This window comes from Protopterus annectens, chromosome 8.part0, assembly GCF_019279795.1.
Source record: "Protopterus annectens isolate FY-2018-M chromosome 8.part0, PAN1.0, whole genome shotgun sequence".
NCBI classification, from domain to species: Eukaryota; Metazoa; Chordata; order Ceratodontiformes; family Protopteridae; genus Protopterus; species Protopterus annectens.
The window spans coordinates 1,230,828,093-1,230,855,756 of record NC_056741.1 but is presented as its reverse complement, the minus strand read 5'-3'; the positions used below and the strand labels follow the sequence as shown (position 1 = coordinate 1,230,855,756).

The window sequence follows — 27,664 nt, the reverse complement described above, 5'->3', positions numbered from 1 at the left end:
AAAACTAGCACTTTTTTCTCAAAACTGGCAAACAATCACCCAGGACAAATAGATCCTGAATATTGTCTCAAGGTTGCAGATTCCACTTTCATACTTTACCAAGGCTAAAAGGAATGCCAAACCTGCCACAAAATCAATGGGCAGAGGCACAAAAACAAATTTCAGCCCTCATGGACCTGAGAGCTATTCAAAAAGTACCACAACAGGGACAAGGATTTTACTCAAGACTCTTCCTGGTCCCCAGAAAGGACAAGGCCTGGAGGCCCATACTAGACCTTTCAATTCTGAATACTTACCTGGATATTCCGAAATTCAAAATGTTGACATTACAGCCGCTTCTACCCATGCTGGGCAGGAAGGCTTGGCTTGTTACTCTGGATCTCAGAGGCATACCTGCATGTCCCTATCAGACAAAATTGCAGAAGATACCTCAGATTCAAAGCTGGTACAATGCGCTACCAATTCTCTGCACTGCCCTTTGCCTTATCTACTGTGCCTTGGTCTTCACAAAGTGCCTGGCACCAGTAATTGCAGTTTGCAGACAAAAAGGAATTCAAATATATCCATACCTGGACTGCCTCATTCAAGCAGAGACTAAGGACATTCTTCTACAGCATCTGGCGTTTGTAAAAAGGTTGCTAATTTCTCTAGGGTACACAGTAAACGAAAAGTCAAAACTAGTGCCCTCGCAACAGATTATATTCCTTGGTGCCAACTTAAATACAACGGCCCAGATGGCTTCTCACGCCAGACAAACAAGTTCAACTAACTCAATATTTTCAATTGCTGGCAAGAAAGTCCCATCTCCCCACAAGAGAAATTCTGCAGGCCCTGGGATTCATGGCATCCTGCGTACTACTAATACCATATGCCAGACTGCATATTAGGAAATTACAATGGTACCTTTAAAGTGTTTGGACTCAACACTCTCACAGTTTAGAAGCAGTAATACCAATGATTCCCTGCTACAACAGGAGTTTCGATGGTTGGCCCAGGCATGTCACCTAAACAAGGGTCGGCTTTTTACCCAACCCACAGCCAGGCAAACTCTAACAGATGCTTTTGATTATGCCTGTGGAGCACACATGGCAGGAAAATGCATTCAGGGCAAGTGGACCACAGACCAGATTCATCTTCACATCAATCAAAAAGAGATGTTGGCTGTTCAAAATGCCCTAACAGCTTTCATGGACCTACTACATCCAGGACAATTGCTACTGAAGACAGACAACACCACAGTATTGTGGTACATAAACAAGCAAGGGATCACTCATTCTTATCCCCTATGCAGGCAAGCCATAACCTTGTGGAACACAGCTCTAGCATATCAAGTCCACCTGCAAGCACAATTCTGCCAGGAAAGAAGAATACTCTGGCAGACCATCTAAGCAGAAATATCCTGGACCCTCTCGAATGGAAATTGAATCCACAAATCTTCAGCATGGTAATGCAAAAGTGGGGATGCCCCGACATAGATCTTTTTGCCTCCCCACTGAATTGCCAACTACAAAAATTCTGCACAAGGACTTATCACAAACCAGCATGGAAAGTGGATGCTCTTCTGTTCAGCTGGAAAAACCTAAAAGTTTATGCCTTCCCGCCACTGCCTCTCCTTTCAAAGGTACTCCTAAAAGCCAGACAAGAAAAGCCACAGATGATCCTGATTGCTGCAGACTGGCCACGCCAGCACTGGTACCCTATTTTAAGGAACTTGGCTCAAGGCCCACCACGGATTTTCCCTCAAATTCCACACCTTCTGACTCAACAAAACAATCGGATCCTGCACGGTCAGCTCAAAACCCTAAACCTGGCTGCATGGCAGATACATTAGTCAAACAGGCAACATCTCTCTCTAAAGCTGTTATGGATGTCATTTTGGAGGCCAGGAGGCCTAGCACCAGGAAAGCTTACTCAGAAAAATGGAAGAGATTCTGCGCCTGGAACCAGGCTCAAAGCCTTGACTCTCTTGTTCCAAACATTCCTCAGATTTTACAATACTTAACTGAGATGCTGGACAGAGGCCTATCTTTCTCATCAATTAAGATCCACGCCTCTGCCATTTCAGCACATTACAACACAGATCCTCCTTTATTCTCTCAACCCTTGCTAAAGCAGTACGTAAGAGCGGCTAAAAACATAAGACCGCCCCAGAGAGCACCAACACCAATTTGGGACCTCAATTTCATTTTGGAAAAACTGACCCTACCACCTTTTGAGCCAGCCAATACAGCCGACCTAAAATTTTTATCATGGAAAACTGCTCTGCTCCTGGCAGTAACTTCAGCACGAAGAGTCTCAGAGCTATAGGCATTAATGGCAGTAGAACCTTTTATAATTTTTCATCAGGACAGGGTATCTTGAAGGACAAATCCTACCTTTATGCCAAAGGTGGTATCTAGTGTGGCTCTTAACGAAACCATCCATTTGCCAACTTTTTATCCAAACCCCAGAATAAAGGGGAGAAACTTCTGCATTCTTTGGACTTACACAGGCAGCTACGCTTCTACTTGGACAAAACAAGGGCTTGCAGGAAAACTGAGCAACTGTTTATAGCATATGCTACAGGATCACAGGGCAAGGCTATCTCAAAGCAGACTATATCCAAATGGATAGGACACTATTCGGTACTGCTACACACAGCATGGAAAATCAGTCCCAAATAACATTAGGCCACATTCCACCAGGGCAACAGCCACTTCAACAGTTTTTCTCAGAGGAGTACCTACCAAGGAAATTTTGGAGGCGGTAGCTTGGAGTTCAGTGCACACCTTTACCAAGCATTACCATCTGCCTCTTTACTCCAGAGCAGGATTTGCCACTGCAGTTCTGCAGGGCCTCATAGCCAATCCTAACTCTTTATAGACCAGCCACCCAACCTCAGCTTAGGGATTCTACCCAAGTGTAATGACTGCAGCAGTGTAACACGAACGTAGTACAGTTTTGTACCTACCATAAATTTAGATGTTCGAGTGTTGACACTGCTGCAGTCCAGGTTACCCTCCCTCCATCCCCTCTGAACTAGCTGGACTTAACTATACCTTTCTATCCTATACAACCTTTGGGGTGTATTTGCTGGTAACTGAAGGAATTGTTTTTATTGTATATTTTTGATCAGCAATATGTATTGCCTACCTACTTGGGGGCACCTGACATCTGGGGCAAGAAAACATGAAGAAAATGGTGTTGGATGCATCTTATATACCCCTGGCGCACTGACATCAGGGAAGAAGCGACAGCAACCGACGCCGGACCAAGACTTTGGAACTTAGGCCGACTGCGGGACTGCCTGACGGCAGGATAACACAAGTGTAATGACTGCAGCAGTGTTAGCACTCTAACATCTACATTTATGGTAGGTACAAAACTGTACTGTCTGCTACGAGTGTTCAGACAATACCACATTCATGTGGTATGCAAGTTCGTACCAGCTGTGTAAATTGGTACAGACAGACTGGGACACTGTCACACAGAAAAGCCTTTTGCTAACAGCCCTATGCATCCCATCACAAGACTGTGTTGGCAGATGTAACGAGCAGAACCTTGGAGGATCCTCATGAAGGGACCCTGAACAGACAGGTTTTCCTGGACAGTCTTCACTGTCTGTCTTACACACGTACACCCAAACTGGATTTCCCCCGGTCTTCAGAAAGGGCCCTTTTAAATGTAGCTAAACCTAACTAAAGAGCTGGGCAATGCTTATAGTCTTACAACATTACCAAACTATGGAATAGCCTCCCCTCCTTACATTACTCACCCTGACTCCCTGATAACCTTTAAAGCTGCACTAAAACCCCACTATTTAAATAATCCCATCTGTACCTGTGAAATAGTGTAAGCCCCCTTAACTTCAAACACTTAACTACTCAGGTCCTACTCTTTAATCCTGTTATATTTTCTTCCTCCTCTGTATGATTTTCTCCTACCTACAATATGTGCAGTTTACTAATAAGTTATTTTCCTGTGATTGAAGGTGTTATGTATCCATACAGTCTGATAATTATGTATTAACTATATACTATTCTTCCCCACCCTATGCTAATGAACACCTTTCACTTTGTATTTGTTCTGTACAATATTTGATTACCTGTGGAGCTTTTCTCTTCGGGCATCCACTGAAAATGGGTTTTTGACTCTGTGGACTTCCCAGTCAACAAATGCCAATTAATAAATAAGCAGCAGCTCTCCTTTTGCTCTAGAGACTTTTGCACCTCAGCCTGGAGAACAGATGCTTTCACCTTTCAGTGGACAGAAAAAATACTCTATTCCTTCCCTCCACTACCTTTCTCAAGAGTTCCCAATCCTCCAGCCAGGCCCTCTGCTAATCTTTACAGACAACACCAGTGTCATGTGGTACAGCAACAGATGGGGGGGGGGGGGTCATCTCCTATGGAGGCTGGCAATACAAATTTGGGAATTTGCCTCACAGAAAAACTGGTCTCTACAAGCAACATACATCCCTTCCCAGGGCAACCTTCAGGCAGCTGATCTAAGCAGATAATTCCCTGTACTTCTTGAGTGGATGTTAGAGGGAAGCTTTCCTAGACATTGTCCACCGATGGGGTACACTACTTACAGATATTGTTGCCTCCTCACAGAACAGATAACTAACAAAATTCTGTACCAAACATCACTCTCCCCTAACTTGGAGAGTGGACACTTTCACCATCTCATGGAAGAGACAGTTTCTGTATGCTTTTCCCCCTTGCCTCTCATTCAGAAAGTCCCCTTGAAGATCAGGAGTGACATGCCAAAAAACTTGCTTGTGACACCCTACTGGCCAAGGCAGCATTGGTTCACCCTTCTACAATCCCTTGCCAAGGGCAGTCACAAGTTACCTCAAGGTGGACCAACTTACACAGAAGGGAACTCTCATCTGCCCACACCTGAAGATGCTGAGCTCAACTCTCTGGGTGATGAACTTGTACCCTTCAGAGACCACTACACAGAGGATGTGCTTTCTAGCCTGTAGGAGGCCAGGAAACCTAATAAAGGAGATCATGCATTTCTAAATTGGAGAGATTTTCCAACTGGTGTCTCCAAAGACATAAGGACTCCCTTCTAGCGAATGAGCCCTTAGTCTTAGCTTGTGTATTAGCTGATTTTTACACACCTTTCCTACTCTTCAGTGAAAGTGCACCTCTCTGCTGTCTCTGCCTGCTTACCCTTGGAACCTCCTTTACTCTCCAGGTTCGATGTTAAATTGTTCTTAAAAGGAGGTTTACCCAAAGTCCACCCAGAAAGCATACCCCACCACCCTGGGACCTTAATTACATCCTGGATAAACTTGCGCTGTCTCCATTTGAACAAGCCACTTTTGCATCCCTGCAGATGTGCACATGGAGAACAGATGATGTGAAGTTAAATCTCGCTGTTTATTCTCACTGATGGGTTCGGAGCTGATCCTCTGCTCCAACACGGCCGATAGCAAAGCTCAAGGTTTGCCAGTAGCTCGAGACCAAGCCCCTTATCCCATGATGCACTGCTGGAATTACCTACGATCTAGTTTGCCGTGACACAGATCTCTGTGTTCCAGATAGCTCAGACCAATTTTGTTGGATAGATTCGTCTATTTGCAAGTTTTAAAAAGTTTTTTCTTGACTTTCTTGTTAGGATAATTTTAAATATATATATATATATATATATATATATATATTTATATATAGATATATATATTTTTTTTCTTCTCTATATAGTTACTTAGATTTAGATAAGTGCCCTATGTTGGCCTGCTTCTTTCTGTAGAGTTGCCCTAGGCCTTGTATTTAACCACATTCTTAGCAGTAGTAAGTTCATTTCTTGTGGTTTTTTTTTTTTTCAATTGTTTAAATTTGTCAATTTAAAATAGAGATGTCTGGTGAGAAAGAGAAGCCGCATCCTAAATCTGGCTTCAAAAAATGTTCGGATTGTGGACAAAAAATGTCAGTCACTGACTGGCACGTTCAGTGTGTTTATTGCCTGGGGGCATTACACCTCCAAGATTCTTGGAGCATCTGTCACACCTTCTCTTCCCGGGTACTTTTAGAGAGGAGGGGGAAATTGGTGGATAGGGGTTTACTTCAGCACCCCTTCTCGGAAGCACTGGGTGACCAGGATGGTGCTAGTAAATCCACTGTTATCCAAGTCTTCAGGCGACTCCAGAGCATCGAAAAAGGCTAAAAAAAAGAGGGTCTAGTGTCATCTGTTCCACTGCCCACGGAACCTAGTGTCCCTTCTGTTAGTAGCCAGCTCTCAGCTTTGGAGCCGGTTTCTGAGATTCCCTCATCTCCTCTGCTCCACTCAGCACTCTCGATGCACTCCTCAAAGTCTTCTGTCAGCCTCTCGGATCTGGATATGGACCGGTTGGTGCAGAAACCTTTACGGGCACCAGGCCTTGCCAAATTGTCTGCTCCGATGCCTTCGTCGGAGCCGAAGACCATTAACACAGACTTGACTGCTCCTTCGAGTCATACTGGACTTTCAGAGCCAGAGGAGCCTGACCTGATGGATGTTGAGCCTGTGGAGCAGAGACCTGCTCCAGTGTTATCGGTTCCAACTACTCTGACGTCTTTGGTGCTGACCGGGGACTCTAGGAGCCGACACTCTGCTGTCTGGTCCAGAGAGGCTAGTCGTACCGATTTGTCGGTGCCGACTCTTCCTCTCGGGTTTTCGGCTCGGATGAGCTCTGCTCCTACCTCCGGGCTTGGAGCCCATGGCCTCAGTGCGGGAGGATCGGACGTCCCTTCGGATCAGTCTAACCCTTCTCGTCGGAGCCATGGTGCGTTCGATGCCATGAGAAGAGTCCTGTCTCCAAAGACATCATCAGCATCAGGTCTAGCTTCCTCCTCCCTTCAAACACCTGTGTCTGCTCCTGCTTCTACAGGTCAACCCAAGCTTAGAGACCCTGAACCTCAAGTGGCTCCACAGGGCACCCCCTGCTCTTCTGAGACCTCCCTAGTTGCCCCCACTGAGGAGGTACCCAGGAAGAGACTGTGCAAGAGGAGGCACTTGGACACCCCACAGGAGTCTTTGATATCTGACACTGACTTGGATGAGTCAGAAGGGTCCCCTTGATCCCCTTCTGGGGATATCTCCATTGCGGAGGTATTGGAGATCCATAATCAGAGGAGCGGTTGGCAGTCCAAAAGCCCTACTGAAGACGAGTCATTGCTCTTGAAGGCTTTCGGGTCTCAACTTTCCACCTCTTGGTTTTCTCCACCTTATGATGAGCTCATGGAGCTGATCTCTCGTAAGGTGTGGGTGTCTCTGGAGGTCATGGAACCTGCCCCTCGGAAGCCAAATAAGTTACTCTGCCCCAGTGGACAAAGCTTTTTTGACTAAGGGAGTGCCTGTTGATGCCATGGTCATGGCGGCAGCCACCAAACATGAAACGTCTGAGACGTTATCTATCCATCCTCCTAACAGAGATTCCAGGATCATGGATAGATATGGGAAACGCATGTTAAGTTCAGCGACTTTTTCCCTTCTATCACTGAACTATTTATCCAATTTTACAAGAATACAAAGAGATCTCCTGAAAGAGTTAGGAGATGCTCTCCAGGGTACGGTAGCTGCAGGGGTTGCTGACCGTTAACACCCAGCTCGCTACCCTGAACCCGTCCATGCATCTCGTATCTTACGAAGCTGATCGTTCGAATAGAGCCGCTAGTTCAGGCATTGCCCTGCGTAGACGAGCCTGGATTGAGTCTGTTTCTTTGCGGAGCCTTTCAAGTCTTCCTTTATCAACACGCCATTTGATGGCTCATCCCTGTTTGGGCCCAAGGTTAAGGAAACTTGAACCAGGTGTGAGCAGGAAGGCAAGACTCTATCTGCCGTTGGCGTCCGTTTTTCTACCCCTACTCGGCCCTATCCCAAGGGCCCTAAAGGTGGAAAGATGTGGTTCTGAAAAGCACAGGGAGCCTTTCATGACACACGTGGAGAAACCCCCGTCTAGAGGCAGAGGTGAGGGTTATAATGGAAGATACTGCCTGCGTGGCAGGGGGGTCCGCAACAGCAGGGTGACAGAGGCCAGTTCTCTGGTCAGCCCTGCCAACACTCCTGAAAGGAGACCTGGCTGGCTGGCTCTGGAGGCAGTCGGGGGTCACTTATTTTTATATCCAGAAGCCTGGCTAAGCATAACATCCGATACCTGGGTACAAAACATTTCCAGAGGGTATTTCATACCGTTCTCTAACCCTCCCACTCCTTTCAAGAGAGTCCTGGATGTTCCACCCAGTCTCAGGGAACAAGCAACTATAGAAGGTCTGCAAGTTGCTAGAAAAAAAGTCATCCAGCCAGTCCCAGCAGACCAAACTGGATTCGGAACTTACTCAAGATTCTTTTTGGTTCCAAAGAAAACGGGGGACTGGAGACCTATCTTGGACTTCAGCAGACTCAACCAATTTGTAAAAAAAGAGAAGTTCCGAATGGTCACGCTTCAGGCCATTCTTCCCTTTCTAGAGAAAGGCGATTGGATGTGCTCCATCGATCTTAAGGATGCGTACTACCACATAAAGATGGACAGACACTACAGAGATCACCTGGGTTTCCGGCTGGGAGCCAATCACTCCCAGTTTCGAGCCCTGCCCTTTGGTCTCATTACAGCCCCCCAGAGTATTCAAATGCATGGCAGTTGTCACGGCTCACCTGAGGCGTCTAGGATTCCAAGTGTTTCCATGTCTGGATGATTGGTTCCTCACTGCTACCACCAGGCATCAATTGATTCAGGCAACACAATCTACACTGACTCTGTCATCACTTACGCATTATAGTCAACTTTGAAAAGTCTGCTTTGTCGCCATCGCGGCATACTGTCTTTATAGGAGCAGAGTTAAATACCTCAACCACCAGTCTGTTTTCCAGTCGAAAGGGTCTCACTTCTTTGCCAACATGTCAACTCATTGGTGTCGAAGAACAGAGCTTCAGCCGCTGAGGTCTTGAAGGTACTAGGTTTGATGGCGGCAGCAATTCTAGCCATTCCACTCACAAGGATGCATATGCAAATTCTTCAATGGCTCCTGTTCGCTCAGTGATCTTACCAGAAATTGCCAATGAACCATATGATTCTCATCACAAACTCTTGCAAGAGGGACCTCCGGTGGTGGTTGACGTCTCTTCATGTCACAATAGGAAGACACTTTGTGCCCCCCCTGTAGCCACTGTGACCATGGACACTTCCCCGGTGGGGTGGCATTTTCAGTGAAAGACTGTCCAAGGCAAATGGATGGATCAAGAATCACATCTGCATATCAATGTTCTGGAGTTGAGAACAGTACTTCTGGCATTGCAGTACTTTCAGGACTCTTCCTCTAGGGACAATTGCAGTTCAGGCAGACATGTCAGTGGCCTGGTACTTGAACAAACAGGGCAGAACCAAGTCTTATCTCCTTTGTCGAGAAGCCCTCAGGGTATGGCAGTGGGTTGTGTCATCCAAGCATTTTCTGTTGGCAACACACAACCCGGGAAAATCCAATGTGATAGCGGACAAGGTGAGCAGGGCAGTCCGGTTGCCTCACGAGTGGTCTCTCAACCAATACGTTGCGGTCATGATTTTCCGCAAATGGGGCCAGCGTTGCTGCGACCTCTTTGCCAGTCGCATCAATACCAAATGCAGATGCTACTTTACCCTAATACCACCCCCTGTACATCCCCCGAGGGACTCACTCATAGACGATTGGCCTCTGGGTCTCCTGTATGCATACCGTCCATTTCTACTGATACCCAGGTTTTTACAGAAAGCAAAGTTGCTGGGAAGGACCGTTAGCCTTATACTCCCCATTGGCCTCAACAGATTTGGTTCCCTTTTCATCATCTGCTGGAGGATCCATGGATCCTGGACCCAGATGTTCATATTGTTACCCTGCTGCAGTCATCACACTTGGGCTATCCTGTCTTCAGGCCGTCCCACAGTCGGCCTGAATTCCAAAGTCTTAGTCCGGCTTCTGTTGCTATCGCTTCTTCCCTGACGTCAGTGCGCCAGGGGTATATGAGGCATCCAACGCCATTTTCTCCAGTCTTTCTTGCCGCGCGGTGCCCGAAGCAGAAGCAGTTCACAAGTGCCGGTCAGCCGACACCTGAGATTTTCGAATAGAGTTTCAGTCCGAAGTCTTCAAAGCTAAGTACCCGGTTGGGGAACCTTTTCTTGCCTCAGTCCGATGTCAGAAAAAGTTAACAATTGCATTTCTTGTGAGAAGCAAATAGCTCATAAGGACTTTAATTTTTATTGTATACCTTGCCTAGGCCCAGACCACGACGTCACTGGTTGTCTGTTTCATGCTACGTTCAATAAGCGGGCTATAAAACGACACTTTGATTTTGCACGACACTACTTTGGTAGGAAATTTAATTACACTGTGCCGTCAGAGCAACTGACTACCGGCGTGCATAAAAAACGCAAAGATAGACAGGCAGCCTAGATCCAAGCCAGACTCTGAGGCCTCGGCTTGGCCGGTCGCTGGTTCTCCGGTTTTCAGTGAGGCCCCTACACAGCCCCTGGCTACCGTAGAATTGGAACCCCAGACCGCTTCGGATTCTCTAGCGGAGAGTTCTAGGCCGACGCAGCCATTTTCTTTAGGCCCTACTGACAACATTGCAGAAGGAGAAGCCGGTGCTGTAGAAATACCTTTAGTTTCAGAAGGTGTCTTCAGACAGACTACTCTCACCATAAAATATTTTGCTAAGCTTAAGACTCCTCTAAAACCAAAAAAGACTGCACTTCAGTCTCCAGTTCAAGGCCCCATGCCTAAGAAACAGATGCTTAAAATGGCTGAAGATTTGACAAAAGGCCTAGACAAGAGGAGGATTATGCCTCCTCTGATCAAGTGTCTATTTCCTCAGGCTCCTCTGGTTAGCAGGTTTACTCCTTTCCCCCTTATGAAGATTCTGATGCTGAAGATTCCATTCCCTCAGCTTCTCCTCCTGAAGACTATTCCTTTGGGGAAACCTTACATACCATGAGGGAACATTTCCACTGGGAAGGTCAGGACTACTCTGACTCAAAGAAAAGACTCCGAGAGTTTCTTTTACTCCCCCAGCACAGTCCACTTGCTTTCCCCCCAGTTGTAGACACTGTGGATGATGATTACTTAGAATCTAGTCGAAATCCAAATTCTCTGCCTCCTGCTCCAGCCAAATCAGATATATACTATAGAGTGCCTGACTCACACAAATTCCTTTACAAAAGCCCTGTTGCTGATCCAGAGAATCTCCCAGGGTCCCAAAGGGGCTAAGGCTTCTATGGCTAAAAATCCTGTACCCTCTGAAAGGGACTCCAGAGCACTAGATAGGTGGGGGAAGAAGGTTTACATCTCAGCTACTCTAGCTATGAGAGCATTAAGTTGTCAATTTCACATGCTTAAATACCAGCAATTCCTAATGTCTCAAATAAAAGATGAGCACGCACCCTCAACAGTCTGAATTCAATGAAATGCAGGATTTGTTGCATGCAGCTGAACAGGTGGGCAGACATACTTTACAATGTGGATTTGATTCCTTGGAAGCTTCCTGTAGAGCAGCTGTTACTGGTTCTGTTATACGTAGGCATGCTTGGTTAAAGGAACAAACTCTGCCTGATCATGTTAAAGCAAAGTTACTAGATGCACCCTTAAAGCAGGATGTCTTATTTGGGGTTAAAGCAGAAGAGGTTTTAAAGAAAATGGAGGATAAGGCAAAATCTATACAGCCCCCACGCTTCAGCAGAAATTGGCCAACAAAAAATTGGTCCTTTCCAGCTTCTGACAGACCACAGTGGGTAAATACAGGCGCTCAAGGGGCAGAGGACAAGCACAAAATCTTACAAACCTCGACAATGGGGCACTGCAACACAGAAGGGAGGAGAAGACGGGTCCCAAACTACTAGAAGGCAAACACAATGACTTAAACCTCAAACTGCCAAGCAAAACTCTCTTGGCAGCCCCCTTGGGAGGAAAGTTAGCACTTTTTGCAGACAACTGGCGCATCGTCACAAAGGACAAATGGGTCCTAGACATTCTCACAAGGATTCAGATTCCATTTCCACACCTTGCCAAGGATAAAAGGGATGCCAAACCTGCCACAAAATTAATGGGCAGAGGCACAAAAACAAATTACAGCTCTCATCGACATGAGAGCCATTCAACTGGTACCTACACAGGAGCAAGGCCAAGGATTTTACTCAAGGCTCTTTCTAGTCCCTAGAAAGGACAATGCTTGGAGACCCATTCTGGACCTTTCAGTTCTAAACACCTTCTTGCAAGTACCCAAATTCAAGATGCTAACACTACAGCAGCAGCTTCTTTTGTTGGGCAAGAAAGCTTGGCTAGTAATGTTCGACCTCAAGGAGGCATACCTGCATGTCCCTATCAGACAAAATTGCAGAAGATACCTCGGTTTCATTGCAGGTTCAACCCATTACCAATTCTCTGCACTGCCCTTTGGCTTATCTACTGTGCCCAGGGTCTTCACAAAATGCCTGGCACCAGTAATTGCATACTGCAGATGAAGAGGAATTCAAATATACCCATACCTGGACGACTGCCTCATCCAAGCAGAAAGCAAGGACATTCTCTTACGACATCTGGCTTTTGTAAAACACCTAAGTTGCCTAGGGTACACAGTAAACGAAAAGAAATCAAAACTAGTGCCCTCACAAAATGACATTCCTGGGTGCCAGCTTGAATACAACTGCCCAGATGGCTTATCTGATGCCAAACAACTACAACTAACTCAATACTTCAAAACAATGGCAACAAAGACCCAACTCCCTGCAAGAAAAATTCTGCAGGCCTTGGGCTTCATGGCATCTTGTATACTACTAATACCATTTGCAAAACTGCATATGAGGAAATTACAATGGTACTTAAAAAGTGTATGGACTCAACACAGCCACAACTTGGAAACAATGATACTTCTCATTCCCTGCCTTCAACAGGAGTTTCTATGTTGGTCACAGGCATGTCACCTCAACAAGGTTCAGCCTTTCACCTTACCCCCCAGCCAGGCAAGCTATGATAACAGATGCATCTGACTACGCCTGGGGGGCACACATGGCAGGACGGTGCATTCAAGGCATATGGACTGCAGATCAAAGGAATTTGCACATCAATCAAAGAAATGCTAGCTGTACAGAATGCCCTGACAGCCTTCAAGGACCCCTTACATCCAGGACAGCTTACAATAAGGACAGATCACCACAGTAATGTGGTACATAAGCAAGGGATTACACACTCCTACCCTCTATGCAGGCAAGCAATGACCTTGTGGAACACAGCACTGGCTTACCAAGTTCAATTACAAGCTCAATTCCTGCCAGGAAAAAATAACACTTTGGCAGACGACCTAAGCAGAAACATCATGGATCCCCACGAGTGGAAACTGGATCCACAAGTATTTGCAATGATAACTCAAAAATGGGGGCACCCAGACATAGTTTTGGGGACTGGCAAACAGGTCTATCAGCTAACAAAATTTTGTACAAGGACATTTCACCGTCAAGCTTGGAAAGTGGACGCACTCTCATTCAGTTGGAAAATGCTGACAGTATATGCCTTCACTCCATTGCCCCTTCTCACAAAGGTGGTGCTGAAAGTCAGGATGGAGAGACCCCGAATGATGCTCATTGCCCCAGACTGGCCACGCCAGCACTGGTACCCACTATTAAGGAATATGGCCCAGGGCCCACCATGGATTTTACCACAAATTACTCATCTGCTCACAAAGCAAGACAGTCAGATTCTACACAGCCAGCTCAAAACCTTAAATTTGGCTGCATGGCAGATCACCTAAGCAACCAGCCAGCTCCTCTTTCACAAGCTGTTATGGATGTTATTCTGGAAGCAGGAGGCCCAGCACCAGGAAAGCCTACTCAGACAAATGGAAAAGGTTTTGCGCCTGGAACCAAGCTAAAGGCCAAAATACCCTTCAGCCTGACATACCTCAGATTCTACAATATTTAACTGAGATGTTACACAAAGGGCTTTTTTTTTCATCTATTAAAATCCACGCCTCAGCTATTTCAGCTCACTACAACACAGATCCTCCCTTATTTTCACATCCACTTCTAAGGCAGTTTCTCAGAGGGGCCAAAAACATTAGGCCTCCCAGGAGAGCACCAACACCAACTTGGGACCTCAGTTTTGTTATGGAAAAACTTACGCTACCTCCTTTTGAACCAGCTTTCTCAGTTGACTTAGTTTATATCATGGAAGACTGCCCTGCTGCTAGAAATTACTTCAGCCAGAAGAGTTTCAGAGCTTCAGGCACTAATGGCAGTAGAGCCTTTCCTCATTTTTCATCAAGACAGAGTTTCTCTATGAACTAACCCTTCCGTTATGCCTAAGGTGGTATCCAGTGTGGCTCTAAATCAAGCCATCCATTTACCCACCTACTTTCCAAATCCATAGAACAAAGGAGAAAGACTCCTGCATTCCTTGGACATTCACAGGCAGCTACGTTACTACTTGGATAAATCTAAGGTTTTCAGAAAATCTGACCAGCTTTTTGTATCCTATGCTACAGCATCACAAGGAAAGGCCATCTCAAAACGGACCATTTCCAAATGGATAGGACATTGCATACGTTTTTGCTACACCCACCATGGAAAACCAGTTACTGCTAGCATAAGGCCCCACTCTACCAGGGCAGCAGCTACATCTACAGCCTTCCTCAGGGGGTTGCCAACCAAGGATATTCTGGAAGCTGCAACTTGGAGTTCGGTACACACCTTCACCAAACACTATCACTTACCTCTTTACTCTAAGGCTAGAGCTGGCTTCGCCACTGCAGTTTTGCAGGGCCTTCTAGACTCCTCTAACCCTGTTTGACTCCACCTCCCATCCTTAGCTTTGGGATTCTACCCAAGTGTGATGACTGCAGCAGGTTAACACGAACATAGTACAGATGTCCTTCAAGGATGCATCTGCAGTCATAACAAATGGGTTGTCCTGTCGTCAGGCAGCCCCTCGGTCGGCCGGATTCCAAAGTCTGGGTCCGGCTTCGGCTGATGTCGCATTTCACCCGACGTCATCTCTGCTGGTCTTCGGGTATAAAAGCATCAGCCGACGCCATTTTCCTCAGTCTTTCTTGCTGCGTGGCGCCCGAAGCAGAAGCTGTTCGCAAGTGCCGGTCGGTCAGCTCCAGAGATTACTACTACCGAATACTACTTCGAAGACTTCTAAAAAGCTAAGTACCCCGTTGGGGACTCTTTCTTGCCTCAGCCGATGTCAGAAAAAGTAAATAACTGTTTAACTTGTGGGAAACAAATACCTCATAAAGATTTCCACTCTTACTGCCTACCTTGTTTAGGCCCTGACCACGACGTAGCAGCCTGTTTAGCCTGTGCTTCCTTCAACCGGCGAACGCTTAGGCGTCGGTCGGAGTTTGCTGAACAGTTTTTCGGCTCAGATTTTGCGTACATTATGCCGTCGGATCCTCCGACTACCCAAATTGTTAAAAAACGCAAAGAAAAAGACAGACACTCGCGGTCCGCGGTTTCGGCCGAAACCACGGTTAACCAAGCCGCGAGTGTCTCTGTTTCGGCCGAAACCGAAAAAACGGGTCAATCTACAGCCGAATCCATGACTACTACTGAGGCTCCTGCTACCTTAGTTGAATCGGCCTCTGAAGTTTTGCCTACTACTGTGGTTCCTAGTGAATTATCAGACACCATCCCTTTGGATGTCTCTACCCCAGCACGTGGTGCTGCTAGGCCTCCTGCAGCCATGTCTATAAAGGCCTTTGCCAGGGCTAAAGCAGCCAAAACTGTTAAATCAGTCCTGTTAAGACCTCCTCACATAGGCCCACTTCTAGTTCACAAATGCTTACTCTGGCAGAGGATTTAATCTCCTTAATTAGGGGATCCCAATCTCACCCAGACAGGGCCTCTCAGCCTCCAGAAAAGAGACCTAGAGCAGAGCCCCCCGAGCCAGTGTCCTCTGATGATTCTTCGGATGACTCAGACATTACAGATCAGCCAGAGGCTCCTTTTTCTACTTATGAAGATTCCGATGCTGAAGAATCCATTCCATCTGCCTCTCCACCAGAGGAATTTTCCTTTGGGGAAACCTTACATGCCATGAGAGAACAATTCCAATGGCAGGGACAAGATTTCTCAGATTCAAGAAAAGGCTTAGGACCTTTCTGCACTTACCACAACATAGGCCCTTAGCTATACCTCCAGTTCTGCCTGTTGTGGATGATGCATTTAATGATGTTTGCACTGCTCCTGATACTTTACCTCCAGCCCCTGCCAAACCAGATAGATTTTACAGGGTGCCAGACACTCATCACCACCTATACAAGGCCCCACTTGCAGATCCTGAGACTATATCCCAGGGGCCTAAGGCAGTAGCCGACCTCAGCAAAAACCCTCTCCCTTCTGAAAGGGAATCCAGGTCCTTAGAGATGGGGAAAAAGTTTACACCTCTGCTACTCTCTCAGCTAGAGCTTTAAACTGTCAGTTTCACATGATCCAATACCAAGAGTTTATGCTTGATCAGTTAACTAAGAAGCTGTCCTCTGATGACTCCTTAGATAAGAAATATGTGTTAGAAATGGTGAATAACATTCAGCAGGTTAGTAACCATTCTTTAAAATGTGGCTATGATGCACTGGAGGCTTCATTTAGATCAGCCATGACTGGCACAGTGATAAGAAGGCATGCATGGTTGAAGGAACAGGTTTTGCCGGATCATGTTAATGCAAAGCTGTTAGATGCTCCTATGGATAAGGCCAGTCTATTTGGTACACCTGCTCAGCAAGTAATGAAGAAAATGGAAGGGAAGGCAAAATCTGTACAAACAGTTAAGGATTTCTTACAGGTTCAGCCCCCAAGGTTTAGCAGGAACTGGCCTGCCAAAAATTGGTCCTTTCCAGACTCCTCAAAATCTCAGAGGCAGGAATAGACGCTCTAGAGGCAGAAATCAATCCAGAGGAGGTGCCTATAGAGGACGCCAGTGGCAAGGCAATAACCAGAGGCACAGACACAACCACTGCCACTGCAACACAATCACAGTGACTTGACTCTGACACCGCCTACCAGGGAGCAAATAGCAGCACCTTTAGGCGGAAAGTTAGCCTTATTTCGAAAAATTGGCACTATATCACAAAAGACAAGTGGATTTTGCAAACCATAGACCAAGGCTACAGGTTCCACTTCCACACCTTACCAGTAAAAAGAGGAATGCCAAACCTACCTCCAAATCAAAAAACAGAAGCTCTAAAGCAGATAGCTCAATTAACAAAGATGAGAGCTGTGGAAAGAGTACCAATAACACAACAGGGCAAAGGATTCTACTCCAGACTCTTCCTAGTACCAAGAAAAGAGAAAAGTTGGAGACCTATTCTCGACCTGTCCGTCTTAAACACATACATCATTGTACCAAAATTCAAAATGCTGACCCTACAGCAACTTCTTCCCATGCTGGGCAAGGAGTGTTGGCTGGTAACTCTAGATCTCAAGGAGGCATACCTGCACGTCCCCATACGACCAAATTGCAGAAGATACCTCAGATTTCTTGCAGGATCAGAGCATTATCAATTCTCAGCATTGCCCTTTGGCTTATCTACTGCCCAGAGTATTCACAAAATGCCTGGCATCAGTAATCGCTCATTGCAGGCTACAGGGAATCCAAATTTATCCATACCTGGACGACTGCCTGTTACAAGCGGACAACAAAAGCAAGCTGACAACAGATTTACAAAGAGTCATTTGCTTACTACAAGCCCTGGGATACACAGTCAATTTAAAAGTAAAGACTGATACCATCCCAGACAAGCACATTCTTGCGGGGGGAATTGGACACAGTAAAACAAATGGCATTCCTAACTGCAGAAAAACAAGCACAACTCCCTCTTTACTTCTTGGCATTAACAAAGCAGCACAAACTAACAGCAAGAAAAGTACTACAGGCCTTGGGCTTCATGGCATCATGCATAATCCTGGTCCCCCATGCCAGACTGCATATGAGAAAACTAAAGTGGTACCTAAAGAATTTATGGTCTCAACACAGGCACAGCTTAGAAACCGAAATCCCACTAATCCCATGCCTGAAACAAGAGTTCCTATGGTGGGCTCAAGCATGCCAGTCAAACCCAGGCTTGCCCTTCCACAACTTTCAAGCAAAGCAAACCATCACAACGGACGCCTCAGACCTAGGCTGGGGGGCGCACATGTTGGACAAGTGCATACAAGGGTTGTGGACTCCAGACCAGCTGCACCTGCACATAAACCAAAAAGAATTGCTGGCAGTAAAACTAGCAATCCAGAAATTCAAACCATTCCTCAAAGAAGGCCATTTAATGATAAGGACAGACAACACCACAGTCATGTGGTACATCAACAAACAGGGAGGCACTCATTCATACCCCCTATGCAGAATGACTCTGGACCTTTGGAATATGGCTCTGAGCTACAACATCCAGTTACAGGCAATATTTGTGCGGAAAAGAAAACACCCTAGCAGACATGTTAAGCAGAACCACCTCGGATGCTCACGAATGGATGCTACACCCGGACATCTTCAAGGCCATCACAAAGAAATGGGGAATGCCACAAATAGACCTATTCGCATCCCCACTCAATCACCAGCTCAAAAAATTCTGCACAAGGACATGCCACCCACTAGCATGGAAGGTGGACTCTCTATCCTTCAGTTGGAAAGGCCTGACAGCATATGCATTTCCACCTCTGCCTTTGATGCACAAGGTACTACTGAAAATCAAAGAGGAACATCCAAGGATAATTCTGATAGCTCCGAATTGGCCAAGACAACACTGGTATCCTTTGCTGAGGAACATGTTTCAGGGGAGAATGTGGCCAATACCACTGATGCCTTTGATGTTAACTCAGAACAACTACAACATCATGCACCCAAACCTAAAAACCTTGCAACTGACTGCCTGGAACATCACATAACAGCTACTTACCCAGACTTATCCCAAAGGGTTAAAGACATTATCCTTGAAGCCCGCAGACCTTCAACAAGAAGGAACTATGCAGGAAAATGAAAAAGGTTTGTCATTTGGAGTACTGAAAGAGGAAAAGATGTCTCTAACATAGATATTGCTAACATCCTGGAGTACTTGGCAGAGCTTCTACATACGGCCCTGTCCTACTCCTCCATCAAGATACATGCATCCGCTATTTCCGCAGAATACAGCTTCGATCCACCTGTCTTTTCGCATCCTCTACTCAGGCAATTCCTCAGAGGGATCAAGAATGTAAAACCTCCTAGGAAACCACCATTACCAGCATGAGACTTGAACTTTGTGCTAGAAAAATTGACACTCCCTCCATTTGAACCAGCAGCAACAGCAGATCTACAACACCTATCATGGAAAACTGCTTTCCTACTGGCAATTACTTCAGCAAGGAGGGTTTCGGAACTACAGGCCTTAATGGCAGTACAACCCTTCCTAATCTTCCATCAAGATAATGTCCATGAGAACTAATCCTACTTTTATGCCCAAGGTGGTATCCAGAGTGTCTTTAAACCAGGCAATCCACCTACCTACCTTCTTTCCCAATCCACAGAACAGGGGGGAAAGGCTGCTGCATACCTTGGATGTACATAGACAGTTACGCTACTACCTGGACAGAACCAAAAGTAACAGAAAAACTGACCAGCTTTTAGTAGCCTATGCAACAGGAAGGGAAGGAAAAGCAATTTCCAAACAGACCATCTCCAAATGGATAGGAAATTGCATAAGATTCTGTTACTCCTACCATGGAAAACCAGTTCCACAGAACATAAGACCTCATTCTACAAGGGCTACAGCCACTACCACAGCTTTCTTACGAGGAGTGGCAACCAAGGACATTGAGGCAGCTACTTGGACCTCCGGGCATACATTTGCCAAGCATTATAATTTACCTCTGTACTCTAGATCCCGAGCAGGGTTTGCCTCTGCTGTATTGCAAGGGATCCTAACTACACCATAATTCTTCTTCCTCCTCCCCTAGTTTGGCTATGGTATTCTACCCATTTGTTATGACTGCAGATGCATCCTTGAAGGACGTAGTACAGTTTTGTACCTACCATAAATGTAGATGTCCGAACAGGATAGCATCTGCAGTCAGGATTACCCACCCTCCTTCCCCTCTGTGGTACTCCTAGGGTATTTACCCTCCTAATAGCTAGCTGGGGGGGGGAGTCTCTTATGGTGTATTTGCTTGTATATATGTACATACATGCTTATTTTTTTTGTTTTCCTTCTACTATTTTGGAAACATTGGCATTTATCCAAAATTTAGCTTTCCTAGAGGGCAACTGGCATCTGGGGCAAGAAACACTGAGGAAAATGGCGTCGGCTGATGCTTTTATACCCGAAGACCAGCAGAGATGACATCGGGTGAAATGCGACATCAGCTGAAACCGGACCCAGACTTTGGAATCCGGCCGACTGAGGGGCTGCCTGACGACAGGACAACCCATTTGTTATGACTGCAGATGCTATCCTGTTCGGACATCTACATTTATGGTAGGTACAAAACTGTACTTTTTGTACCTACCATAAATGTAGATGTTAGAGTGTATACCCTGCTGCAGTCCAGGTTACCCTCCCTCCATCCCCTCTGACCTAACTAAAACCTTTCATTACCTTAAAATCTGATACAACCTTTGTGTTGTATTTGCTTATAGCTGGAGGGATGTTTTGTTTGTGCTAAACTTTTATTATTGGTACTATCTACTGACCACCTTTTGTGGGGGGGGCACCTGACATCTGTGGCAAGAAAAACTGAGGAAAATGGCGTCTGATGCCTCTTGTATACCCCTGGCACACTGACGTCAGGGAAGAAGCAACAGCAACTGACGCCGGACCAAGACTTTGGAATTCAGGCCGACTGTGGGACCACCTGACGACAGGATAACCCAAGTGTGATGACTGCAGCAGGGTATACACTCTAACATCTACATTTATGGTAGGTACAAAACTGTACTTTCCAGACCTCCTGACACCCGTCAGGTGATCTCCATCCTTTATTGCAGTCTCTAAAGCTGACTGCTTGGCTGATCCACTTACCCAAATAGCCAGGCTTCTTTGTCAAGGCCTAAATCTTGAACCATGCCTAGAAAACTGACGCCCAGACTACATCGTCAGGCCTCTATGCCTAAAAAACAAATTATAATAATGGCTGAAGACCTTAATACTTTCATCAGGGGAAGCCAGCCTTCCCCCTCTAAGAGGTCTAGGACTGAGTTTGTTTGATACTTCTGACCAGGATTCTGACTTTTCTGATGTTCTTCATCTCACATTGCTGCAGTCCTAACACTTGGGTAGTCTGCTGTCCCAGTCGGCCCGAATACCAAAGTATAAGGCTGACGTCGGTCAAGGCGCATTTGTCTGACATCAGGACGTCAGGGTACAAATGCGCATGACCGACGTCATATCCTCAGTCTTTTTTGCCGCATGGTCCGATGCAGAAGCAGTATTGCGAGTGCAGGTTGGGGTTCTGAAATTTTCTGAAGTCGGAGTTTCAGACCGAATCAAAGTTGGCTAAGTACCCCGTTGGGGAATATTTTGTTTTTCTTGCCTCAGTATTTAACCGGATGTCAGAAAAAGTGAATAACTGTATTTCTTGTGGGAAACAGATACCTCATAGAGATTACCATACCTTGTGTATACCTTGCTTAGGGCCTGAGCACGACGTTGTTGGCTGTCGCTCTTGTGCTAGATTTAACAAACGCACTATTAAGAGAAGATTAGATTGTGCCAGGTTAGTTTTGGGAAGCGTTGTAATTACAACATGCCGTCGGATGCTCCGCCGCTAGATCTAAAAGCGCAAGGACAAAGCAGCGAAGCCTAGGGTGGAAGAACAGTCTGTCCCGGACGCCGGTTCTTTAGAGGGCTCGGTGGAGCGGTGGTTCTACCAGAAGTTCCTTTGGATTCTCAGGGAGAGACTTTACTGTTACAAGATGTGTCCTCTCAGGAGGTAGCCCAGGCTGAAGGGGCTTCTCTGGTAGCTGTTCTCCCTCCCTTCCTAAGGTGGTTAGGCCCTCCTTCTGTTTACAAGGCTTGTTCTAGAGGCAGGCCAGGGTTATCTTCAGTGGGGGTCTCGCCTAGTTCTTCAGGGTCTCTGCCTAAGAAACATATGCTTAAAATGGCAGAAGATTTGATTACTATGATTAGAGGTTCTATGCCCCTGATAAGAGGCCTAGGGTGGAACCTGAGCTTGAGAGTTTTGAGCAGTGTTCGGAGGCTTCTGAGTCTTCGGCTGAAGACTTGCAGGAGTATCCTCCTTATTCTGATTCTGATGTAGATGACTCTACACCTTGCTTCTCCTCCTGAGGATTTTTCTTTTCAGAGACTCTTCATTCCATGAGGGAGCATTTTAAATGGGAAGGTCAAGATTTCTCTGATTCCAGGAAAAGGCTTAGGGAATTTTTGTTTCTACCCCAGCATAGGCCTTTAGCTATACCTCCTGTTCTGGATGTGGTAGAGGATGTTTTTGCAGAGGCTTCCCTGAACCCTGATTCTTTGCCTCCTGCCCCAGTTAAACCGGATAGGTATTATAGGGTGCCTGAAGCTCATAAGTATCTTTTTAAGAGTCCTAGGCAGTCCCAGAAACTGTTTCTCAGGGCCCTAAAGGTGTTAAGGCTTCTGTTGTTAAAAATCCTGTTCCTTCTGATAGAGGCAAGGGCTTTGGATAGATGGGGAAAGAAGGTGTATACTTCTTCCACTTTAGCCATGAGGGCTTTGAATTGCCAGTTTCACATGTTGAAATACCAAAATTATCTCCTTTCGCAATTGTCTAAGGTAGATGCTCTGGCGGAAGGTATTGAGTGTAAAGAGTTGCAGGATTTAGTTCATGTTTCTGAACAGGTGGGTAAGCATTCCTTGCAATGTGGTTTTGATGCGGTACAGGCCTCTTCGAGGGTGGCAGCCACTGGTTCTGTTCTTCGCAGGCACGCCTGGCTGAGGGATCAGAATTTAGCTGAACATGTAAAGACAAGGATTTTAGATGCTCCTTTACAATTTGATGTGTTATTTGGTGCGCCTGTGGAAGCAGTTTTAAAGAAAATGGAGGACAAGGCTAAATCTATGCAGACTGTTAAAGATTTTTTGCAGGTTCAGCCTCCAAAGTTTAGTAGAAATTGGCCTACTAAGGGGTGGACTTATCCTTCTTATGATTCTCAGTCTAGGGGTAGATCTAGACGTGGTAGGGGCAGAGCTCAAGGTTCTTTTAGGCCTAGAACAGGCAGTTCACCTGCCCAGTCTTCTGGTGAGGGCAGGGGTCAGTCCTTTTGTAAGCAGACCCAATGACTTGCCTTTTCAGCTGCCAGAGCCTTCTCGTCTGGCAGCACCTTTGGGAGGAAGGCTGGCACTTTTCAAAGAAAATTGGAGTGTTATTACCCAAGACAGATGGGTATTGGATATCGTTCACCACGGTTACAGGTTTTATTTCCATACCTTGCCTCCTTTCAAAGGCATGCCAGACATTCCTCCTATACAAAGAAAAGAGGCTCACAAGCAAATTTCTCTGTTACTCCAGATAGGGGCCATTCAGCCGGTTCCTGTGCCAGAAAGGGGCCTAGGATTTTATTCTCGCCTGTTCCTAGTACCACAAAGGGGAACACGTGGAGACCAATTTTGGATTTGTCTATCCTCAACACTTATCTGGACATTCCCAAGTTCAAAATGTTGACGTTACAGCAGCTTTTACCTCTGCTGGGCAAAGATCACTGGATGGTAACTTTAGATCTCAAGGAGGCTTACCTTCATGTGCCTATCAGACTCAGTTGCAGGAAGTATCTGCGTTTCGAGCTGGAAATTCCCATTATCAGTTCTCTGCATTGCCCTTTGGCTTATCTACTGCGCCCAGAGTATTCACAAAGTTCTGGCTCCAGTTGTAGCTTTCTTCAGGCTAAAAGGAATACAAATCTATCCTTACTTGGGCGACTGTCTGATTCTGGCTCAAGAAAGGGACGAGCTTCTTCAGCATCTGGAATATGTGATAGCAGTGCTAAGATGCCTGGGGTATTCTGTGAGCGAAATAAAGTCCAGTCTAGTACCCTCTCAAGACATGTGCTTTCTGGGTGTGAGACTGAATACAGCAGCCCAGATGGCCTTTTAACCCGGACAAACAAAGAATCTTTCCCTTTACTTCCATCAACTATCTCTTCAGTCGGGCTGACTGCAAGGACAGTCCTTCAAGCCTTAGGGTTCATGGCATCTTGTATTCTGGTGCTTCCCAATGCCAAACTGCATATGAGGAAGCTGCAATGGTATCTAAAAATGTATGGACACAGCACTGCCAGGATTTGGACACTGTCATTCCAATAATACCTTGCATTCAAAAGGAATTTTTGTGGTGGGCTCAGGAATGTCACCTAAACAAGGGACTCTCTGTGACCCGGCCAGAGGCGAGTCAGATTCTAACGACAGATGCCTCAGACATAGCTTGGGGAGCTCATCTGAATGGAAAGTGGATACAAGACAAGTGGCCTGCCAGACTACAGCATCTACATATCAACATGAAGGAGATGTTAGCAGTCCAGTTTGCATTAATGGCTTTCAAGGAGTTACTTCTTCCAGGGCAGGTGTTGATTCTAACAGACAACACAATTGTCATGTGGTACATCAACAAGCAAGGGGGAACACATTCTTATCCTCTATGCAGGCAAGCAATGATTTTATGGGAGACTGCGCTCAGCTTGCAGCTAAATCTTCAGGCAAGGTTTCTGCCAGGAGCAGAGAACTCCTTAGCAGATGTGTTAAGCAGGCAAATCATGGATCCCCACGAGTGGAAACTGGATCTTCATGTATTTTGAAAATTGACAGTGTCATGGGGAACTCCAGACATAGATCTGTTCGCTTCTCCACTAAACCACCAGCTGCCAAAGTTTTGCACGAAAAGGTTTCATCACACAGCTTGGAAAGTGGATGCTCTTTCGTTCAGTTGGAAAAATCTTCATGTGTATGCCTTTCCACCTCTGCCTCTCCTCCCAAAGGTACTCCTAAAGGTCAGACAAGACAAGCCAAGGATGATTTTGATAGCTCCAGATTGGCCTCGCCAACACTGGTACCCATTACTGAGGAATCTGGTAAGGAAGCCTCCATGGCCTTTACCTTTAATTCCACACCTTTTGTCTCAGAGGGACGGTCATCTACTCAATGTCAAGCTTCACTCTCTTCATCTAACAGCCTGGCATATTCTGTTTTGAACCACAGCAGGTCTCAGCTTCCTCAACAAGTTTTGAATGTGATTATGGAAGCCAGAAGACCTAGTACACGTAAAGTGTATGCAGAAAAATGGAAGAGATTTTTATTTTGGAGTGCAGCAAAGGATTTGGATGTTTCTGAGCCTAATTTGAGTGTGGCTCTTCAATATCTTACTGAGTTATTGGACAAAGGTTTGTCTTTCTCTTCCATTAAGATTCATGCTGCAGCAATTTCAGCTCACTATGATTGTGACCCACCATTGTTTTCTCATCCTTTGTTCAAGCAATTTCTTAGAGGGGCAAAGAATATAAGACCCCCACGTAGAGCTCCTACTCCTGCTTGGGACCTCAATTTTGTGTTGGAGAAACTTACTCTACAACCTTTTGAGCCTGCGGCTACTGCTGAATTGAAATACTTGTCATGGAAGACTGCTTTTTTGTTGGCCATTACTTCTGCAAGAAGGGTTTCTGAACTGCAGGCCCTTATGGCGGTTGAGCCTTTTTTGATTTTTCATAAGGATAGGGTATCATTGCGTACTAATTCTTCATTTATGCCTAAGGTGGTTTCTAGTGTGGCTTTAAACCAAACTATTCATTTGCCTACTTTTTATGCAGATCCCCAAAATAGGGGGGGAAAGATTTTGCACACTTTAGATGTACACAGGCAGTTGCGTTATTATTTAAGCAGGACTAGGGATTTTAGGCAGTCTCAGCAGTTGTTTGTTTCTTTTGCTTTGAGTTCTCAGGGCAAGCCTGTGTCAAAACAAACTATATCTAAGTGGATTGGGTTTTGCATTGCATTCTGTTACTCCCATCATGGCAAGGAGATTCCAGCTGGGATTAGGCCTCATTCCACTAGGGCTACTGCCACTTCAACAGCATTTCGAAAGGGGGTGGCAACTAAGGATATTTTGGAGGCAGCTACTTGGAGTTCAGTGCATACTTTCTCCAAGCATTACCACCTTCCTCTCTATTCTAAATCCAGGGCTGGTTTTGCCACTGCTGTGTTGCAGGGCATTTTGGCAGCTCCTGCTTCATTATAGTTTAGCCATCCTCCCTTACCTCTGCTTTGGGATTCTACCCAAGTGTTAGGACTGCAGCAATGTGAGATGAAGAACATAGTACAGTTTTGTACCTACCATAAATGTAGATGTTCGAAGATCCACATTGCTGCAGTCCAATTTACCCTCCCTCCTTCCCCTCTGTGTTTAGGGGTGGTTGTGTGGGTGGGGTCCTATTTTGGTAAATTTGTATATATTGTGCATATATTAGGTACAGGAGTGTTTGGTGTTTTTTGGTTTTGGCCTTATCTTTTTAGGGTCTTCTGACAACTGGGGCAAGAAAAGACTGAGGATATGACGTCGGTCATGCGCATTTGTACCCTGACGTCCTGATGTCAGACAAATGCGCCTTGACCGACGTCAGCCTTATACTTTGGTATTCGGGCCGACTGGGACAGCGGACTACCCAAGTGTTAGGACTGCAGCAATGTGGATCTTCGAACATCTACATTTATGGTAGGTACAAAACTGTACTTTTCCTCTGACCAGGATTTACCCTTATCTACCTATGAGGATAGTGATGCTGATTACTCTATTCCCTCTGCTTCTCCCCCAGAGGATTTCTCTTTTGGTGAAACCTTGCCTATTCGCAGGGAGCATTTTCGTTGGGAGAGTCAAGATTTCTCTGATTCTAAACAGAGGCTTGGGGATTTTTACTCCTGTCCCAGCACAGGCCTTTAGCCATACCCTCCTGTACTAGACATGGTTGATGCATTTGCAGAATCTAGCTTGGCCCTTGACTCTCTACCTCCTGCTCCCAGAAAACCTGATAGATATTACAGGGTTCCTGACTCTCAAGTTCCTTTTTAAAAATCATACTGCAGATCCTGAGACCATTTCACAGGGGCCCAAAGGCATTAAAGCTACTACTGCCAAAAATCCTACCCCCTCTGAGACTCCAGGGCGCTGGATAGATGGGGTAAGAAGGTATGCACTTCTGCAACTCTGGCCATTAGGGCCTTAAACTGCCAGTTTCATATGTTAAAGTATCAGCAGCATATTAATGGATTGCGTAAACAGAAAATGATGTTGATTCCTGATAGTGCTGAAAATAAGGATTGACAGGATTTACTGCATTCAGCTGAACAAGTTGGAAAACATACTTTGCAATGTGGTTTTGATTCACTAGTGGAATCTTGCAGGGCTGCTGTAACTGAGTCTGTACTTATAAGGCATGCTTGGCTTAAGGAGCAAATCCCTTCCTGATCATGTTAATGCAAAATTATTGGATGCTCCCTTAAACCAGGACCACTTGTTTGGCTGTAAGGCAGAAGTTCTTAAAAAGATGGAAGTAAAAGCTAAATCTATGCAAACTGTTAGATTTATTTACAAGTACAACCTCCAAGATTTAGTAGGCATTGGCCTTCCAAGAATTAGTACTTTCCTGCCTTTTCCAGACCTTCAGTCCAAACCCAGATCCAGCAGAGCTCCCAGGCTGCAGTCACAGGGTACACACAGGACTAAGCAGTGGGGGGGGGGGCTCTATTTCCA

At 45.8% G+C, this 27,664-nt stretch overlaps 1 protein-coding gene across 1 annotated transcript in view; it reads left to right on the top strand.

Annotated features, from left to right (window-relative positions):
• Positions 1–27,664, top strand: part of UBA1 (ubiquitin like modifier activating enzyme 1) — a 2,903,587-nt gene that overhangs the window by 1,316,325 nt on the left and 1,559,598 nt on the right. Inside the window, exon 17 of the mRNA XM_044080725.1 lies at positions 8,894–8,918. Within this exon, the coding sequence (XP_043936660.1) occupies positions 8,894–8,918 (25 nt within the window). The remainder of the gene's footprint in view (positions 1–8,893; positions 8,919–27,664) is intronic.